General features: G+C 38.9%; 3 protein-coding genes across 12 annotated transcripts; all 3 read left to right on the top strand.

Moving 5' to 3' along the window:
• The first annotated feature begins 842 nt into the window (after nucleotides 1–842).
• LOC112276039 (uncharacterized) lies at nucleotides 843–2,929 on the top strand. 3 transcript variants are annotated; one of them, XM_024506989.3, is made up of 3 exons: nucleotides 843–960; nucleotides 1,276–1,526; nucleotides 1,725–2,929. In XM_024506989.3, exons 2-3 carry the CDS (start codon nucleotides 1,319–1,321, stop codon nucleotides 2,633–2,635), a joined length of 1,119 nt encoding a protein of 372 aa, XP_024362757.1. In that variant the 5' UTR covers nucleotides 843–960; nucleotides 1,276–1,318; the 3' UTR covers nucleotides 2,636–2,929. The 3 variants fall into 3 exon arrangements, with proteins under 3 accessions (XP_024362757.1, XP_024362758.1, XP_024362759.1); XM_024506990.3 differs by having other exon boundaries at nucleotides 1,271–1,526; XM_024506991.3 differs by lacking the exon at nucleotides 843–960 and adding an exon at nucleotides 968–1,125.
• A 5,050-nt stretch (nucleotides 2,930–7,979) lies between these two features.
• LOC112275908 (uncharacterized) lies at nucleotides 7,980–12,622 on the top strand. Of its 6 annotated transcripts, none has more exons than XM_024506658.3 (7): nucleotides 7,980–8,210; nucleotides 8,424–8,787; nucleotides 8,943–9,047; nucleotides 9,405–9,684; nucleotides 9,792–10,369; nucleotides 10,701–11,562; nucleotides 11,842–12,622. In XM_024506658.3, the coding sequence occupies exons 3-7, from the start codon at nucleotides 9,040–9,042 to the stop codon at nucleotides 12,382–12,384; spliced, it is 2,271 nt and encodes a 756-aa protein (XP_024362426.1). In that variant the 5' UTR covers nucleotides 7,980–8,210; nucleotides 8,424–8,787; nucleotides 8,943–9,039; the 3' UTR covers nucleotides 12,385–12,622. The 6 variants fall into 6 exon arrangements, with proteins under 6 accessions (XP_024362426.1, XP_090102622.1, XP_090102620.1 ...); XM_090246496.1 differs by lacking the exon at nucleotides 8,943–9,047 and adding an exon at nucleotides 9,123–9,188 and having other exon boundaries at nucleotides 7,996–8,210; XM_090246494.1 differs by having other exon boundaries at nucleotides 8,068–8,210; nucleotides 9,411–9,684.
• A 4,453-nt stretch (nucleotides 12,623–17,075) lies between these two features.
• On the top strand, nucleotides 17,076–19,664 carry LOC112276247 (E3 ubiquitin-protein ligase At3g02290). Of its 3 annotated transcripts, none has more exons than XR_016500289.1 (5): nucleotides 17,076–17,212; nucleotides 17,787–18,255; nucleotides 18,384–18,493; nucleotides 18,818–18,955; nucleotides 19,252–19,664. XR_016500289.1 is itself a non-coding variant. In XM_024507381.3 (4 exons), the coding sequence occupies exons 1-4, from the start codon at nucleotides 17,090–17,092 to the stop codon at nucleotides 18,842–18,844; spliced, it is 729 nt and encodes a 242-aa protein (XP_024363149.1). In that variant the 5' UTR covers nucleotides 17,076–17,089; the 3' UTR covers nucleotides 18,845–19,108. The 3 variants fall into 3 exon arrangements, 1 of the variants encoding a protein (XP_024363149.1); XR_016500290.1 differs by having other exon boundaries at nucleotides 19,249–19,592; XM_024507381.3 differs by lacking the exon at nucleotides 19,252–19,664 and having other exon boundaries at nucleotides 18,818–19,108.
• Nucleotides 19,665–19,990: the final 326 nt, after the last annotated feature.

Raw genomic sequence — 19,990 nt, 5'->3', positions numbered from 1 at the left:
ATAAAAGTTGTCACAAAGCTTCAAGTATTCTTTTATCTTCTTTATTCTACTTTAAAAAATATATGTATGTGAAACATATAAGTAGAGATACAACTTTTACAAAATTCTTAATAAAAATCTAATAGTAATTGATAAAATTCAAATAACATTAGATGTTTGTTAATATTCTTAAAATCTTTTAATTCCTAATAATCAAAACTTTCTTGAGATCCATTATAAGGCCATGATTTGAAATAATGTACCCTAAGAAGTCAACTTGAGTAGTGTGAAATACACACATTTCTATCTTGGCATACAGACTTGCATCTCTAAATTTGTGTAATATGCAACAAACTTAAAGTTCATTCTCTTTTGTATTCTTAAACTAGATTAAAATGTCATGTAGATAATAAACAATAAAACCATCTAAAAAATCTTAAAAGATACTATTCATTAGATGGCAAAAATCACCTAGTGCATTTGGGAGTCTATTGTATTCAAAATTCTCATACTTGGTTCAAAATGTATATAAAATAAAGACATACACACACAAGAAATGAAATATTAAACCACAACAAAAACAATAATAATAATAATAATAATAAAAGCCCAAGAAGTGTTCAGATCCAGTTTGGATTATTTTGGGACGTAACCTCAGAGAAAGGAACGGTTACAGGTCCCTTAACAGCGCTTCGACACGTCAGTCACGGCCATGGGTTCACATTCCACGTAAGCGCGGTAGAGGGATGCGAAGTATCGGCGGCAGCGAGAGGTGTACGATGAAGGGGGTTGGGGGTAGAGGGAGGGTGAGGGACCCGCAGCCTTATCCCAAAGTCCAGCCCAGTCCAGCCCAGTCCAGTCTAACCCAGCCCAGCGAGGAGGAGGAAGGGGCTCCCGTAACAGGATCAGCAATCGCACTCCCCTTCACTGCGCTTCCCTTTCTTCGCATGCTCGCATCATCGCCAGTGTCTTCTCCGTCAGGTACTGAGTCTCCCCGTCTTCGCATTTCGTATCATGCTGCTGTGGTGGTCACGAATTTCTTCATTACAGTCTGTCACCGTTTATGGGGTTGCATTGGCCCATTTATGGGGTTGGTTGTTAGCTTAACAGTATCGGAGTTTTGAGGATTGAGTTTGAGTCTGCAAGGTGATGGTGTTTTGCGCGCGTTGAACTTGGAAGGTGGTTTCAATGGTGGTGGTGTTGGTAGAGTTTGAATATGGGTTTGTGATTTGTTTTGTTTTATTTTTTTGTTTTTGCTGATGAGGGTGTGGGTGATGATCGGTGCGTGAAGTTTAGGTTGCCGGAGTCCTGTGAAGGTGATTGAGTAACCTGCAGCAAGATGGCCATGGCGAACGCAGTCGCGAGGAGTAGCTTGACCTCGTTGAGGAGTAGCACTGCTTTCGGAGCCGGAGTGCAGGGTCTGCGCGCTGCCAACCAGAGGGTATCGAATGTGAACTTTGTTGCCCTTCCTCGCTGCTCTGCGAAACTGTCGACCTCTTCGGGTGGCCTCGCTCAGCAGGTTGCCGTTGGTGCCAACACTCTCGCCGGTCAGCGCGCTCACTCATCTGTTCTGTCATGCCAAAATTCATCGCTGAATCATTTCTCATGCGTTTTGTAATCAACTTTAGGAACAAGGTGAACATGAATGAACACTGCAAATTTAGATTGGGGAAGCTTATGAGATCAATTACGTTGCCCTTACGACCATCTTTGTCGATCTGCTGTGAATCTCGTATGTACGACAGGCGCTATGTTCGCGGCAATGGCTACGTCGGAGTCGGCCATGGCATCCCAGCAAATCATGGCGTTGGCCGAAGGTGACAACAGGGTAGTTGCCCTTCTCATTCCATTGATCCCTGCAATTGGATGGGTGTTGTTCAACATTTTGCAGCCAGCCTTGAACCAGGTGGACAAGATGAGGGGCGCCAAGGCGTTGGTTGCTGGTGCCGGCCTCGGAGCCGCAGCGACTCTGATGGCAGCTCCCCATGCGGATGCAGCCCAAGAATTCGCCCAGATTGCAGACTCTGATGCCAGGGGTTTGATCATCGTTGGCCTCCTTCTGCCCGCCATCGGGTGGGTGCTGTTCAACATCTTGCGGCCCGCTTTGAACCAGATCGAGAAGATGCAGAACCAGGGCAACTCAGGAGCCGGAACTCGCAAGAGGGGGATCATTGGAGCCCTTGGGCTTGGGGGGGCTTCCATGTTGTTGACCCCTCACGCTGACGCTGCTCAGGAAATCGCATCTCTCGCCGATTCTGATTCTCGAGGTCTCATTATCATCGGCCTTCTTCTCCCCGCCATTGGGTGGGTCCTGTTCAACATCTTGAGGCCCGCCTTGAACCAGGTGAACAAGATGATCGAAGGCAATGACTCCAGTCCCCCGACCAAGGGCGGGAAGAAAATCCGCGGCATCGTTGGTCTCACGGGTCTCACTGCAGCTGCCACCTCCCTGTTGGCTGCTCCCGAGGCTGATGCTCAGGTTCAGGAATTCGCACAGCTCGGCGCGGACACCAGACCTCTGATCCTGCTCTTCATTCTGGCGCCCGCGATCGGATGGGTGTTGTTCAACATCTTGAAGCCTGCGTTGAACCAAGTGAACAAGATGGTTGAAGGCAACAGCGGCCAGGCTCCTAGCAAGGGAAACAAGAGACGTTAAGTGTTTGCATTCTGCAGTCGCAGCATGTCTTCACAGGATGTAGAGGCTTTTTATTTTTTTCCATGCTGAGCTTTGGGGATGGTGCTAAGGTCATGGGTCGGGATTTTCATGGCAAATTGGCTGTAGACACAACAGTTCCTAGATTACTTCTTCCGTGAACTTTAGGGTTTGCGGTGACTGGAGACCAGGGTGGTTCGTAACGCTGTGTACATGGTGTCAATTCGTCGAATTTATTGTACGTCGCTGGCTAGAGCAATTCTTATCTGTTGAACGGAGGGGATCTTATTTTGCTCAGCCGTGTGTGTGTTCTACAATGCGTGCCAATTCTCTTCATGAAATGTAGTATGTGATAGCAACTTTTTCTGGGCATCTTAAGCTTCTGGGCGCTACTCTTCCTGTTTTGTGTCTTCATGAATGTAGAACTCCTGACATGTTTCTCCGAACTGCTTTGGCACACCTTTTTTTCAACTTGCATGATTGACAGATGGATCACTTCATCTCAAAACCGGTATCAATTGCGAACCTTTCAGTCTGCAATCGCATAATAGACAGGACCTATGGGACTCAGTTTAGAGTTGCATTGTGATGGTACTTTTCATAAAAGAGCGAGAGATTGAATTGATGTTTAGCACCAGTTTCATGCTGGAAACAATTCTGAAGTGTTTATCCCAGCAAAGTGGATGAACTGAGCTTGGTTTAGTTTAGTTGTCACAATCGGAAAATTGTCAATCAAAAAAATAACTTTTCAACTTTCTTCGTGAATGGTATCTCATTGGCATGCGAATGTAAATTAAAAAGTAAATCTGGAAAACTGGCTTTGGTCAAAGTAATTGCTAAAGATTCAATGTCGCTCTACTCAATAAAAAAAACAATCAAGTTTTCTATAGCAAGAGATAAAAAAATTATATATATATATATATATATATATATAAAAATGTACACAGCTTTAAATGTGTATTGATGATGTTCAAAACACTGTTCTATAAGTGATATGTTTTTGCAACTTTCTCCTTGATGGCTTCTTTGTTTACAATGTGTACCTCTGTTCATAGATTTGGATGACCAGAGTATTGTTAATATGAAAACTTTCATGAATCATTTCAAAACATTTCACCTGGTGTAAATTCATTACTTGTAAATGCAACATTTTTAGATATACGTGATGTTGTGATCAGAATAGAAATACTGTGGAAATAGCCAACTTAATACAATGTGCTCTTGAAGAGATTTAAAAAAATAATGTGTGATAATGATCATGAGTTTAACTCATTGTTCATATGTATGTCATTTTGTTAAGATTTCTAGATGCTATCTTTCACAATTACTCATGCTGTAAATGTTCCTTTAAAAATGGTTATTCTCATTGCCATGGATGAAGATCAATTCTTGCTTCACTTGTTTTCCAACATGTCTCAATGTTCTTATTGTCCTAGAATGTATGTTTTGTCTAATTTTAAATTATGGATGGAATTTATTGTTAACCAAAGAATGAGTGATTAAATTATTATTATTATTATTATTATATCTTTAATGCCTTCTGTAAATTTCACCAAAACATTATCTATTTGTTTATAAAGTTCATTTCATTACTCATTTATGAAGAATACAAGTTTAATTACTGTTGAGTATTTTGACCTCTAATCAATGCTTTATCCTTAGCTTATAACATAACCATGCATTTAAGCACATTCAAAGTAATAGAACAATCACCCAGAATATCATCTTCTGGTAAAAACAGTAACAACAGTAAAAATTATTTACTTTGAAAAACTGCAACAACAGTAAAAAATATTATTTTGAAAAATGTGTATTGTTTATCAATTTATAAATTAATACTTATTTCATCTTAAATTTTCCACATTGATACTTTATGCAATATACTTATTTTTTGATAGTACCATAATTATAACATGCATAATACTTTAAAAATGATGTAAATTATTTTGAATAGATTTTATTTTATTTATTTACGACAGAAAAAATGGTTATGACAGTCTAAACTTAAAGTAAATAAATACATAAATAAGAACACCAATAATTTCTTTATTTCTTTATTTTTTTTTAAATCTAACCGGAATGCCTCAAATTTATGTATACATAGAGAGAGAAATATTATTGCTCCAACTATTATAGTTTTAGCTAAATACCTTTTATTTCTGCTTATTTTTTATTTTAATTAAAATATAAATATGATTGGTGCTAATATATATATATATATATATATATATATATAATTTCAAATAAACCTTAATACTATTTTTAAAATTAAAAAATTATATCAAAATCATAGATATGTTTAGATTGTATTTTTAATTCAATATTTATAAAAGGTACGGATGAAAATACTAATAATTTTCATACATAGTATTTGTTTTATGGTTTTTTTCATAAATATTTTATTTTTATATTCACATAAATAACATAAAAAAAATATTGATATAATTTTTTGATCTTGTAAGTGTAATGACTTCATATACATTAGAATAGACATATACATTAGATATTTTTATGTATATTTGTGTTAAAATACATTAAAATTTACTTTGTAATGTTTATTTTTAAATTACAAACTCCAGAGATTAATATAATTTTTTTTTGTTGGTGACTTTTCTATTTGAATAGTTTGCAAACACATCAAAATTATATATAAGAAAATGAGTGAAAATCTTTAAATATATATATATATATATATATATATATATCCAAGATATAATGAAGTAACTTCTTTTATATTAATCCTTGTAGATAAATCTCTTCTTTTATATTAATATATTACATTTATATTAATCCTTTCAGATAAATATCTTCTTTTGTCTTTTATTGAATTTATTATTTTTGTGAATAATTGAAATTAATCTGAAATGACCACATCCATTGAGGAAAATTCTTTGGCATTTATATTACTCTAAAATTCCTTGTTGAGCATTAAAGCTTCAATTCTAGAAGAAATATAATTTAAACCTTAAATTTTTAAAATATATAAATAGATTACAAAAAACAAACAAAGAAACAAACAAAAAAATATCTTTGTATTTTTAATTTACATCATATTCTTAATGAATATATAATTAACTTTAAATAGTTAAAATTAAATACATTATCTTGGTAGGTTTAATAATTAAATAAATTATCTTTAGAAAGGTAGGTATTTTTAAAAATTTTATTTTCTTTAATATTTTTGTGTTTAATTTGATGCCATCATTTATTTATAATATAGTTTAACACATGTGTTATTTAAATTTTAGTTTAGTTTAGTTTAGTTTTTATTTTTATCTTCATACTAATTTAATGTTGTCTTTGTTATTGTAATTATTTTTATTACATCACAAGAAAATGGCATTAAAATATTTTACGATATTATAATTTAAAAATCATATTAAAATTTTATGTTTTTCTATCATATAGAGAATTCCTAAAAGAATGCTAGATTTTAATGGTATAATATAAATTTGAATGTAATAATCATAAAATTATAATTATCTTTTATTTTTATGGTTAATTTTGTTTTGAATATTATAAGAATCCAATTTTGAATAATTAATATAATTGTATTTTAATTATGCCAATCTTTTAATTAAAAAACTTGGTATATTTAATGGGGAATGTTTTTTTTTAATTATTTTTACTGGCAACATTACGATTTAAGCAAATCTGAATTTATATATATATATATGTAATAAATCATTAATTTAAGTCTTAATTTTCCACTCAATAAAGTAAAAAAATTTAGTTGTGTTTTTTTTTTTTTTTTTTTTTTTTTAATTTCATGTTTATAAATACTACTTAAATCTCATGGTTGATTTTTTTTTGTAAAAGCATGTTTTTTTAAAAGTATTTTTTATAGCATACATGTTATTATCATAAAAAATTACAATTTTGATACGTTTGAGATGTAAGATAATTCCTTCCTACTTCAATTTTTCTTCTTCTTCTTCAACACATTACAATACTACAAATAATAATAATAAAAAAAATCATGTAGATTTCTAAGGAAAAATTGTAAAATCTTGGGCATAGAGAGGATAATTTGAACAAATTATTTTTTGTCTATCTAATGTATTTTTTGTATACTGCATTAAAAAATAGAAAATACTCTGATATTTTTTTTATCATACTTATTTTATTTTATACCACTAGTTGCAAAAATAAGGAATTAAATATAATACACTAAATGATCTATGGATGCTAGTAAATTTCTAAAAGCTTGTAATCTTTTACTCTCATATGTAAAAGTTAAACTTCATGTGGAATTGTCTCTCCATGCTTTACAGCATAAACACAAAGACAAAAGAAAATGTCACACCTTTGTTGACACTTGTGCATTTCCCTGCAACTGTTTCAGTCGAAAAATGGGTCGGTGATAGGTGCCTGGAATCCCAGTGTCCATAATCCACCCCAAATCCTAAATCCCAGGATCCCACCACCCGGAATCACCAACACCAACAACAGATTATTCCTTATCCCAGAATCATGCACAAAGCCCTAATTCCTAATTGCAGCGAGGGAGGGAGTGGTGAGGGGATGAGGAATGAGTCCACATCCAGGTGTGTGTGTTGCACCACACCGCCGTCCTTTCGTGGCTCCGAGCAATGCCATGTATTTGCATGCATACAACACACCAATGAATGAATGCATGAGTGCAGCTGGGTGGAAGGAGCATGGCACTGCTGTCGATGGAACCCAGTCCAGTCCAGTCCAGTCCATTCCGAAGTACAATGAAATGCTCACATCCACTTGGGTATTCCTCTTTCTATTCGTAGACGAGGAGAAAATATAAAATTTTACCCGCTCCTGTGTCGGTGAGAGGGAGGGCGACGCTTTCGAAGTGGCAGTTGTCGATGATCGGTCCAATCCTGTCCAGTCCATTAAGTGAATACGCCTCACATCCTAAATCGGGAAGGGAAAGGAGGATGTAATCGGAAAGAGCGCTAGAACAGAAGAAGCAGAAGCAGCAGCAGAAGAGGGGGATGATGAGGATGGTGATGATGGCTGCTATTAGCCGATCCGGATGCAGGGCTGCTTTGCTTGCCTACACCACGTTGGCAACAGATAAAGGGATAGATAGATAGATAGAATGGTAAAGCTGCTGCCCCGCTGGTCTTTATCCGAAAAGGTCCCACACTTAAGGATACGGCATTCGGCCATCCATCCATCCTTCCTTCAGTTCGTAAAGGGGACGATGGATCTCACGAAACCCAACCCAGCCCAGCATAGCCTGGTCAATCCATCCGGATATAGGCCCAAGGTCTTCTTCGATGTAGGAAGCTCACCTGCAACAGGCAAACAGCAGAAGCAGCTTCACATTCATAGCCCCCACACAAAGGAAGGAAGGAAAGAAGGAATTCCCTAGTTTGTCGGTCTGTGTGTGTGTCTGTCGATGATGCTTCGTTCCCAGTTGCAACCAGGAAGCCCCCGTTTCTCCCTGCCCCTGCGCTGCCCACTGCCGCCACTGACCCAGCCAGCGATCTAGCTGTCTCTTAAGGAACATCATTGGGTTGGGATACTTCCAGATATATGTTATATGTGCATTCAAGGGTTGATGATGATGCTGATGATGCATGAGGGGCTGTTCACGGTGAGGGGAAAAGTGCCCCATTTGGGACTCACTCATTTCTTTTTGTTTGTTTGTTTTCCCTTTTAGCGTTGAGGGTTATGGCAAGAAGATGAGGAAGTAATTTTATTTATTTGTTTATTTATCCCCCCCCCCCCCTTTTTTTTTTCTTCTTCTTCTTCGTCTGGTCGGGTGTTGGTGGTGAAGCTGATCGATAGGTTTTGTGGGGCTGCGAAGATTTTTTGCTGGAATGGGTGCGTAAGCTTCAGTCTGGAATCGGAAGGGTTGAAGGAGCGAACATTGGGCGTCAGGGTAGTAGTGTGTGTAGTTGAGCGCCCTGGGGTTTGGTTATTGTTCGATGCCGAGATTTGGTTTGGTTATGGTGGAGTGGAGGCACGGTTTGTTTTTTATTGCGTTGCCTGCAGGTTGTTGGATGAGAGTTGTGGCGTAGAAGACGATGGAAGTGGGATTTTGGTGGAGGAAGTCATGTGGAGGTTTGTGAGAGTAGGGATAGAAGGAGAATCATGCGCTTGTGTTAGAGGGTTTGGATTTGATGGAGCAGCTCGTGGACATGGGATTTCCGCACGATTTGGCAGCGAAGGTATTGCACCGATCGGGTCAGTTTGTCCCTGTTTTTCAGCTGTCAGCGCTGCAAGGTGGTCGATCACTCGGCTCTCTTCCGGTCTCAAGCTTACGATGGTGAATGCCTGTTCTGTTTGTATACCTCATTCTCTTAGTATGGCTTTCGACTTGCAGGCATTAGCAGCGACGGGAGGAAAGTCCACTTTAACTGCAACAGAGTGGATTCTGGGTCAAATGGAATCTAGAAACTGTTCCATTCTTAAATCTCATCATGTGCAGGTAGAGCTTCGTCTCGATTTTCTGCATTCAGAGTTGTGGACCAATGTTTCACTATTCTAGTTTGGTATTTGGCAGAGCTAGATTGGCGCAAAATGCGCGGCACCACAAGTAATACAGACCACTTCTCCAATCGAATTTCAGGTTGTTCTGTCTGTGAGTTGTTCAGAATCTTTCTTGGGGTACGCCGAAGTTGATTGCCGTTCGCACTCGTTATGCTCTTGTCAACATCGGGGTTTCGCAGACTTGTACTTCAAAACATGTTGTTATCTTCATCCCCTAGAGGCGTTGTCGTATCATGCTGTGGACAATACTGCAAACCCAGCTTTGAACGAGCTGTTGTACGTGAATATTGTGTAGATGCAGGGGGCGTGTCGAACAATTTTTTGGATCAAGTTCTGGCAAGAGAGGGGTTCACCATCAGCCAGGGACAGGTAGTTCAACTTTTGTTGTGCAGTCTGAAGAAGAAAGCAATGTGCATTGGAAGACGAGACCTTCCTCAAGCGCTTCTCCATCCCCTGGTGTCAATGGTGCGCCTGATTTTGATCGGAAAAGATATATGACAGCCCCATCAACTGAAAAAGACAAAGACCTAAACCTGTCCATGTTCCGGATAGATGGTCAGGCAGTTGGCAACCAGGTAATTGATGCTTACATTAGGAATATCGCATGTTGGATGTGCTGTTTTTTCGGGTTGGCGGTTTGATTGATCTGGATTGGCTCATGCCTAGTGCTCTGGTGCACCAGGGTAACATAGGATTTTCTGGCTTCGCACCTCTCTCCATGGGTAAGCCTCGACCGTTGGACGTCAATAGTGAAGCTGTGGCGTCGACGAGTGGGAAAAGCTCAGCTCATCCTCGTCCGCCAATTCAGGAACCCTCAAACAAAAGACTCAAACCGAGTGAGCCTAGGGAGCAGCAGGAGGAGACACTAGCACCGGTTTTACCTCGGTCTCAGTTTGCTCCTGCACGCACGTATGGAACAAAAGCTTTGGTCGGGAGTGGGAAAAGTTTGGAACCTCTCGCTGAGAGGATGCGACCTGCGTCAGTGGATCTTGTTGTTGGCCAGGACCATTTGCTGGGGCCGCGTTGCATGCTGCGCAATTTAATCGATGCCAATTCTCTCTCGTCTATTATCTTCTGGGGACCTCCAGGCACTGGCAAGACATCTCTTGTGCAAACCATCGCTCGCGCCGTATCCTACAGATTTGTTGCACTCTCAGCAGTGTCCAGTGGTTTGAAGGAAGTGCGAGAAACTTTGGAGGAGGCTAAGAGGCTACAAAAATTTGGGGAACGAACTCTTCTGCTCCTTGACGAAATACACAGGTTCGGCTGGAGTTCTGATGTAGCCCTAGTCTGAGTTTTATCTATATTCTTAAGACACGTCACAATTACAGATACGTACCTCTGGATGTATAGATTAAGAGTTAACTTTACTGGTACTTCCTTGGATTACCAGTGTACTTAGTGAATTACAATGTTCTCGCTACAGCGCTCTTTCAGAGATTTTATCCATCACTAAACGTTTAATGACACCAATTCTCGCAAGTGGTGGATTGCCAGTAAAGAGGAGTATCAGTGTTGCAATCACAATAGTTTTTATTTCTCTTGAAGCGTATTAGTGCATTCCTAATTTGGTGAGTCTTATTTGTCTCAGGTTTAACAAAGCTCAGCTGGATGTGTTCCTTCCTTGTGTGGAGGCTGGGCATATAGTGTTAATTGGAGCGACCACGGAGAACCCCTCGTTTGAGATCAATGCTGCGCTGCTGTCTCGTTGTAAAGTGCTTACCTTAAACAAATTGCAACCTGATCATATACGAAGTTTGCTGGATAGGGCGATATCTGACAAAGAAAAGGGCCTTATGGTGTCTTTAGCTGGTAGTGCCGCTGAAGATGTGATCAAGGTCGAACAGGATGCTCTGGAGTTTCTAGCAGACGCTGCTGATGGAGATGCTCGTGTTGCCTTGAACACATTGGAATTAGCTGGATTGGCTGCTTTTGCATCTTGGGAAAGCACCCCCCGAAGACCTTGTTCAGCCGATAAAGCCTCAACTATACTTGCGGATGCCAATGCGAAAGTGGATCGGGAGAAGGATAGACAAGCAGAAGATACAAAACAAGAGGCTTCGTCATCTTTGATGATGGTCCCAGCTACAAACGCCAAGCTGGGTATGTTAGGAACTAGTTTTGGAATGAAAAGAATTGAAATCCTGAAGGAAAGTCTAAAGAAAGACAACCCTTCTGCTGATGACTACACAAAACCATTCAAGCGATTTGTTGGCGGAAAGGAAGTGGTGAAAGGATTCAAAGAGATCAAAGAACCATCACCGAGTGCAGAAGCAGATGGGGATTCTGGGGGCTATTTGTATGATGTGGGATCTAAGGAGATGTTCGAAAGGGCTGGCAGCACCGATAGAACAGAAAGAATAGGAGACACGGCTGGTGAAGTTGGAGGAATCGGTGGAGTTGGTGTCGAGGTTAAAACGGACAGGAGAAACATAGTGGTGTCTCTACAGCAGGCAATTTCTCAAGCTCTCTTGATGTGCACATCTCTAATCTTTCTTGTTTATTGCGACCTAAGCTTATGATGCGTATCTTGAACACCTCATTTCACTCTTAATATCCATTTTTCTCTGGACACGAGGGGTGGGTGGGAACTGTGGTAGAGGGTACCTTACCTTCCATCTGAGCAGGAAGTCCCTGAAACGGGCTGTATGATTGCGCCTGAACGATTTTTTCTTGCGATTCTGTCCCATCTCATATATGCCGCGATCCATTTAACGCCTACTCTTTTTCAGGTGCAAGAGGCTATTCAACGTTCTTATTTTTTGTTCGATAAATCAGGAGAAGAGCACTACAATATTGTTAGTGCCCTTATTAAGTCAATGAGAGGTGGAGATCCTGATGCAGCAATTTACTGGCTTGCTCGAATGTTGGAAGGAGGGGAGGGGCCCCTGTACATAGCACGCAGATTGATCCGTTTTGCAAGTGAGGATGTTGGTCTGAGTGATCCTCAGGCACTCGTTTTAGCAGTTGCTTGCTACCAAGCCTGCCATTTTATAGGCATGCCGGAATGCAACGTCAATTTGGCACAGTGCGTGACTTATCTCACACTTGCACCAAAATCGGTCGTGGTCTACCATGCTGTAGAGGCTGCTCAGCGACTGGTGAAAGGAGCCAAGAAAAATGAGCCTGTGCCTATGCATTTGAGAAATGCTCCCACGCAGCTCATGAAGGATCACAGCTACGATCGTCAAGCAGAACCTGCGGACTTCCTACCTCCATCTCTTCGAGGTCAGAAGTTCCTCAAAGGTCTCAGAAGAACCCAGGGTCCCGATTGATGACAAATTTGCTTTTGAGTATCCTGGAGTAGTTGTAATGAATGTCAGCAAGTCCGATTTGGCTGAATGCCTGTTCTGCATTCTGATCATGAGCTGGTCTCTGCTGAATGAAGAGGTTCTCTGTTGATGTTGTCTCTGGTCGAACTCATTCGTGTCGTTATCGATCGTAGATTCAACTAAGTTGGACACACGACTATTGTACAGGTGTTGCGATTAATTAAGATTTTTTATGAAAGGATGTTACTGGGGGCCATGCATGTGGGATTATTTCTGCTGAAGAGGTTGCGATTGAAGGCTAGAAAATGGTAGAGAGTACTCTCTAGTTACACGAGTCAAAAATCTTCCTGCACATGCTCGCGTCGGTGCGAAGGATCGGGCTAGAGTTTTCTTTGGGTGTCTGCTTAGATTCAGATTGTGCTTTGTATTAAGAAGGGCATGCAGTCAGGAACAAGAAGATTTTCTTGCCAAACTAACGAAATGGAAAACTCCGTGTCATAACTTGTGTGTGGAGACATAATCTACCAGAGCCACTCGTACAGAATGATTTACTTGTCTCGTAGTAAATAGTTGGCAATAGACTATTCAGCTCAGATTTCAATTTGCAATTGAAACAATCAAGCATGGGTGAACACGTGAGCTTGGGATGGTCGCTACCTCTCAGCTTGTTTGCCAGAGACGACTTTTCTTTTCTCTTGCACTTCGGGAATATTTTGTCAGCTCAGAAAGCAAGGCTGTCGACTGTTTCTTTTAGGGTGACAAATTTGGTTTGTATGGATATGCTGGGCAACTCAATATCATGTGGGCATCTCAATTTTGGATGTTGTAATTAAAATCAGAAGTAGCTAGTTTAATGTGGTTTGACAAATTTGGGTTGTCGATAGAATGACACTATGTTAAGTGTAGTTCTTCAATCTTAAGAGATTTTTGGTGTATTGTAGCTTTGTAGGTGGGCAATGTAGGTGGGTATTGTGGCCTTAGTTTGATGTCCTCATTTGTATTGTTGCATTTGTATTTGCAAGGACAATTCGTATGTGTTTCCACAATCTCTTTGCAATGCTAAACATTGTTACATTTTATTTTATTTATTTATTTATTTTTTTAAACTCATCATCATTTTTATTCTATGGTAAAACAATTTGCACAAATTAACATAATCATCTTTTGTTCTCTTCGTATTGGAGCTTGTTGTTATGCTTGTCCTACCCTCACCTTAATCTTACTTTTTTGTGTGTCATATTGTAAATTCTATACTAATTATTAAAAAATTATCAATTGTTATTATAAAGATTGTTTGAACAATATACATACAGTAAGCAAAACAATTGGTAAGGATTTTTTTTATATTTATATATTTACTTTTTGTTTACCAACTTTGTAGAAATATTCACAAATAATGTATATTGAAGATTGTATTTATTTAGATTAATAACAAACTAATATTTATATTTATTTTAATACTATACATGTAACTTCCAAAAAATGTATATTAAAATTATTTTTGTTAACATCCACAAGAAATTATTATTATTTTCAAATAATAGTATCTAATAATTTTCTATATTTAATGTGATATTTGTATATACTTTAAGAAGTCTAATTTATAAATATTTTATTATACATTTCAAGAAAAAAATCAAATTTTTATTAAGTAAGTATATATTATATATAATGATTTGTACAAATTGAATTTTTTTACATGAAATTAAATTTTATATTTTGGAATGTATTTTATTGCTAAAAATTTGGTGGGATGCATCAAATCTTGTATGTGCAATGTTATTTTGAGTTTCAATCACATTTCGTGGATTTTTCTGTATTAATGTAACATTTATAAAATAATTTTAGCTGTATTTTATTCTTATTGTTTCCATTGTAATTTTAGGAACTTATACTCCTAAAAATAGTATGTTATAAGACTATGGTCAATAAAACTTTAATGTTTATTTATGCAAATGAAGACACAAATAATAGTATTATGGCTTTTTGTGTTGTATCAAAAAAGGTGGTTTAGAAAATACAAAAATAATTTTAAAAAAAATAAATAATTGATTTGTGTGACGTTTAATAATATCTCTGACACGTTCATAGAGGACCAAAAGTATAATGGTTGTGAAGCCAGCAAAAGTCGATTCCATAGTTGAAGAAAATATCTCAAAGCTTTATTGAAGATAATATTTTAAATCCAATATCTTTGTACAACTTAAAAAATATTAATACTTAAATTTTATAAGCTTTTACACATTCTTATGTGATTTTGGATCTTTTTTGTATGGATTATGTATGTAGCTTTTGTGAAACATGCCATATAAGGCAATTTGTGCAAATTTTATTTTAAAAAAATTTATTTTAATTTACTTTTTGCTAACACTAACAATTATGTTGTGAAATTGTCATATTATAACACTAATAGATTTACAATGTTACAAAATTAAGAGATTTAGAAGCTATTGTAAGATATTGAACTCTAAGCAAAATTAGTAGTTTTAAAGATGATAGTAAAAAAATGAGAATAATATCATAAGTAAATAAGAAGACTAAACCACTAATATTAAAGCATAAAAAGATTATATATTCGAAAACAAAGATGAATGAAATTGTGAAAACATTGTTCAATTTCTTGACTGTGAAAATCTACCAATGGCATAATTCTTCACAATAATTTTTAGTAGAATATACAATAAAGCAAAGATATTACAAATTAAAAATACTATCTATTTGATTTATGACAACATAATTTTAAAGCTCCGAATAGAGAATCTAAGAACATTTAAATATATATATATATATATATATATATGTTATGCAAAGATTTATTTGCAAAAAAAACACATAACTATTCATATAAATGCACAGTAATAAAAATAATGTTTATAAAATAGTGATATGTGTATTTTAAACTATAAAATTATTTAGGGAATATTTTATGAATTTTTTACTGCATATTTTATCAATCATATTTTTATAAAAATCATATAGTCTATTTAAATTTTTACCTTTGATGGTTCATCCATTACAATCAACTCTACAATATTGTCTTGGAGAATACACCAAGTTTTAAGGAGAGTGGCTTCCGCTTTCCTGTTGAAGAATTACCATTGTAATTTCATCCTTCATGTACTTTTAGTACATAATAATCAAAAAAATCAAATGCTATGAGAATCAGTTACGTATTTTATTTTATTTTTGATTGTCTCAAGGAAGCAATTTGTAAATTGATGTATTTTTATAGAAAATGTTATGGTAACGACTCTAAATTATTGAAAGGTAGCCTGCTTGCACTAGAGAAATTTTGGAAAGTGTTCCAATAAGTTTGGTGGTTTGAATCTCAATTGTAAAATCCACCCATGACTTGTAAAAAACTCGCTCAAGATTCTTCACCCTTGCCATATTAAAAAAGTAAAGAAGAAGAAAAAAAGTGCCGAAATTCTACAGTATACTCCAGAAAACAAAAAAGAAGGGAAAGTAAAAGGGGCACAAGGAAGGATGGCACAGCGGAGGAGGATGGATGGAAAGGTGAAGAGACGAGAGAAGGAAGGAGGAAATGAATGAATGAATGAATGAATGAATGGGGGGCACACCCCCCCTACCCCGCGGTGATAGGGAGGTGTGCAGGTGCCCCTACTCTACTCTTCTCTTCTCTCCTCTGTGTGTGTGTGTGTTTACCACCATAAGCTAGATAGATAGATAGATAAATAGATATGTATCTGTATGTATGTATGTATGTATGTATGTACTGCTGCTGCACTAGTACTTGTAGTACTGCGTCATGCAACTAAACTTACACCGAACTAACTGAACTGAACTAGCTCCGCCCCGCTTTTTCCCTTCCCTTCCTCCTTCCTCCCCCGTTCCCCTTTGCTTGTTTGCTTCCGTGCTCCTCCTCCTCCACTCTTCCTTCCTTCCTTCCCTCCCACTACTAGTAGTAATAGTAGTTCACTACTACTGCTACATCCTCTCCCTCCCTCTCTACCACCATTACTACTACTCGCCTCCCTTCTCTTCTATCACTCCCTCCCTCCCTCTCCCTCCTGCTCGGTGCTGGATGAACGCACTGCTGCTCCCGCCCCACTTCCCTTGGCTTCCTTCACTTGCCGAGCCTGGCTCCTCCTTCCTCCACTACTGCTCCGTTGTTGCAGCAGCAGCAGGTGATCGCAACCGGGCCAGCCCAGCCGTGCGGTGACATCCGGCGTTGGTTCGATTGTTCGTTTGTTCGTTGGTGGCAGTGGTGGTACCACCACCACCGGGACATGACCTGGATGACCGGGTGCTGCTCAGAATGTTCCCCCCCTGCGGAGCTCGTACCGACATGTAAGGAGGAGGAGGCGAGGTGGCGTGGCCTGGAGTCAACGCTCTCCAATTCGGCTTCGTCGTGGAGGTTGAGATTCGTTCCCTGTGGCAATTGCGGGTTAATTTGGCAAGCGCGGTGCGTCGCCGGACGGGTTTCGTGCGGGCTGGCCCAAGCTGCCGCTGGGTCGCGGTTTTAGGGGTTTTGAGGTGGCATGAGAGATGCTACGGGGCAACTTCGGTAGAGAGGAATTGAGCCTTGGGGCCACGATTGTGTGTGTGGGTGTGGCGACGGAGGTTTTGCGCCGCGCGGAGGAGGACTCGTTTGGCAGCAGGTTTTGAGGGAGACGGTGGGTAGAAGCGAGAGAGTGAGAGAGCGAGAGCGAGAGAGAGAGTGAGGAAGGGCAGGAAAGTTGAGGCTATGGGGGCTTTGTGTTGCTGCCTCAGCTCAGACGCCTTCGAAGACTACCTGCCGTATCAGAACGGGACGTTCATCCAAGATTATTTTTGTTTTCGATGCTGCTTGCCCTGGTTCTCCAACACGGTATTTTCTCCCTCCGGGTTTTTGCCACCGTCTTTTTGAAGCCAGTCGTGATTATGTCTTATTGTCGATTTCGGAGGCATAAACTTCCACGGATTCCTGGAGTTGCCACGAGGTTCTTTACATGCTCTACACTTTGCAAGTCGCTTGTTGACGCACTCAGGGTTTGAGGTAGCGGGAAAATTACCCGCAATCATCCGTAATTTGTTTGGAGAATTGTTCATTCTTGTTGAAAAGAGTTCCTTGGTATGTGTGTGTCTGTATACTCGGCTTTGTTTTGGCGAATGTTGCCATTCCGTTTCATTCTTAAAAGCATTAATTCTGTTGGTTTTGTCCCATTTGAAATGCCTCAATTGCTTAGGTTGTAGCGTCAAAGTAAATTTTAGGGTTGACTGTAAGTTCTGTTGCTGGTTGCTGGATTCCCGTAACGCCTGCCTATGGGCGGACATGCCTTGGGCTGAACGCCAAAAACCATCATCTAGTCGTGGTAGATCATTGGTCACTTTCTAACTTTGGAAGTGAGTGCTTGTTTTATTCGCATGACATTCTGAACCTTGTGATGGACGTGGTACTGCAGCGTTACAGTACAGATTTTGGTGAAGTAGACCACCAGGATACTATATTTTCGAGACAAGTGTCGACGTCGGGCGGTGCAGGAACTGTAGGTGGCAGCAACTTAGAGCCTACCATTCCCGACGTCTTCCAAGCACCTCCAACGCCTTTGCCTTACGACACGGACCCGCGCTACCCACGTATCAACCGTGATGGCCTCTCACGGCGGGATAAGAGTGGAATGAGCCACCTGAATCCTGGGGGAGGGCCAACCCTGCGACCCAACAACTCTGACGCCGGGGGCGGCACAGCTCTGCAACGAGTAGACTATGTGAATAGCGTAGGAGTTGACGTCGAGGATGCAGAAAGTCGGGGATTGATGAAGCCGGTTGGCTTGGGGGAAAGGAACCCACTTTCTTCGAAGCCTTTCCCGAGAGTTGAGTCTGCCCTCTCAATGCTGGACGACGACGATGTCTGCCCCACCTGTCTTGATGGTATTTATCTGTCTTCCTCCAACATCATTGTGCTCTGAATGTTCCTTGAATGTTAATCAACTTTCCATGTTTTCCCAGAGCCACTACTATTGTATAGAGAGTCTCAGAAAGAGTTTGCGGTCTTGTAGGGTACACTGAGGAGAATCCTAGGATAACCACTGGTTGCGGCCACAACTTTCATCTCGCTTGCATTTACGAATGGATGGAGCGCAGCAATCGCTGCCCTATTTGTGACAAGGTAATCACTCGATATCCATAAATCTATTCTCTCCAATCAAATTGTCGTACTGAGTCACCAATGGGGTTTGTTTATGGTCATTCCACGCCTTAATCGAGATCCTTGTCTGGCAGCGAGGATTTGCTCATGTGTCCAGAATGTGAGTGCTTGTATGATTCTAAATCTTTTCTTCAGACGAATAAATTATGACTCGCTTGATATGGCACTGCCTTTACTCTTCAATTTTATAAAGTATTTTAGAATTTTATCTGCTGTCAAGTCCGTATCTGCTCATCGAAAAGGAATGATTTTTTACAAAATAAATTATCGATGCAATGACTGCAGGAAATGATTTTCAGTGAGAGTCTCTAGGCTCTAGGTTGGTGGGGAATTGCACCCATCACAGGGATTTTCTGAAAGCCTAACCGAATGGAGAAGGAAGTTCGTCCACGATTGCTACTGTGCACAACAGTGAGCTCATTGGTGAGCACATTTGTGAGCACATTTTTATCTGTAGGTAGCGAAGTTGTGCAGAAAGGTTTAGGAAAGTTAGGGCCAGGATTTTCTGGTGCATTCAATAATTGTATATATTTTTGCATGGTTTTTGAATCTCATCTTCATATATTTTTCAGTTAAGGAATTTTTCAGTGCATACTTGTCTGTATGCTATGTTTGGGTACCCACACCTTGTATCAGCGTCATACTTTGATGCACTACTCTGTTGTCATTATTATAGTAAATACGTGTATGTTTGTATGTGTACATGGGTGCACTAGCAGCCAATGGGGTATAGAATGATCATGGTGGCTTCCTTGTTCAAGTTTTCCAAGCATCAGTAATGGAAATCCTAGCGGACCAAAGGCCACATGGGTTATTAAAAAGTAAGAAAAAGTGATATTATGCTATTCTATCCCGTACCATATCTATTCTGTATCAAATATCATTTCAATATTAATAGGTGCAGGACTATTTGTATCTACTGGTTTAATCTATAAACGAAAAAGTCCTCAAGAGAGATTATTTCAATGAATGAACAGTTAAGGAAGATGGTAGATAGTAATGCAATGTTCAGAGGTTGAGTGATGTAGTGTAATCGATGTACATAAATAAAATTAGTTTGGTTTGTCATGATATTTAAAACCTTCTTTCAAGCTAAAAGAATGTAAGAAGGCTTCTATTAGTGGTTAATTTGCTACTTCAAAAAATTGTTGATTCAATGTTGTGGTTACAGGCGTTGTTCATCAATTTTATCTTTCTAGAAATATCGACACAGAAATCAGCTTATGGATGTGGAGACAATGTTTTAGATGTAATTTTAAATTTTAATTATAATCATTTTCCTTGTTCATTAAATTAGTGTTCAGTAAGCTTTGAATTAGAATATAATAAAAAGTGTTGGATTTTCAAGCGATTGAAATGCAATATTATTGTAAGAAACCTAGTCATATGTAGAATCAAGCACAACTAAGTTGGTTTTTCATAAATTTCAAAAAACGCATTATTAGGCAGTATGTATTC

Source organism: Physcomitrium patens, chromosome 23 (assembly GCF_059467195.1).
Source record: "Physcomitrium patens ecotype Gransden chromosome 23, ASM5946719v1, whole genome shotgun sequence".
Classification (NCBI taxonomy): Eukaryota; Viridiplantae; Streptophyta; class Bryopsida; order Funariales; family Funariaceae; genus Physcomitrium; species Physcomitrium patens.
This window is presented reverse-complemented; position numbering and strand designations above follow the sequence as displayed.

What these genes read in the sequence shown, in the direction of transcription:
- LOC112276039 (XM_024506989.3), top strand. Translation starts at nt 1,319, where the DNA reads ATGGCCATGGCGAACGCAGTCGCGAGGAGTAGCTTGACCTCGTTGAGG. An exon ending in TGGTGCCAACACTCTCGCCG is followed by an intron (nt 1,527 to 1,724) that starts GTCAGCGCGCTC and finishes TATGTACGACAG; the next exon opens with GCGCTATGTTCGCGGCAATG.
- LOC112275908 (XM_024506658.3), top strand. An exon ending in GTCAGGCAGTTGGCAACCAG is followed by an intron (nt 9,685 to 9,791) that starts GTAATTGATGCT and finishes CTGGTGCACCAG; the next exon opens with GGTAACATAGGATTTTCTGG. An exon ending in TAGTGGTGTCTCTACAGCAG is followed by an intron (nt 11,563 to 11,841) that starts GCAATTTCTCAA and finishes ACTCTTTTTCAG; the next exon opens with GTGCAAGAGGCTATTCAACG.
- LOC112276247 (XM_024507381.3), top strand. Translation starts at nt 17,090, where the DNA reads ATGGGGGCTTTGTGTTGCTGCCTCAGCTCAGACGCCTTCGAAGACTAC. An exon ending in TGCCCTGGTTCTCCAACACG is followed by an intron (nt 17,213 to 17,786) that starts GTATTTTCTCCC and finishes GTGGTACTGCAG; the next exon opens with CGTTACAGTACAGATTTTGG. An exon ending in GCTGCCCTATTTGTGACAAG is followed by an intron (nt 18,494 to 18,817) that starts GTAATCACTCGA and finishes CAATGACTGCAG; the next exon opens with GAAATGATTTTCAGTGAGAG.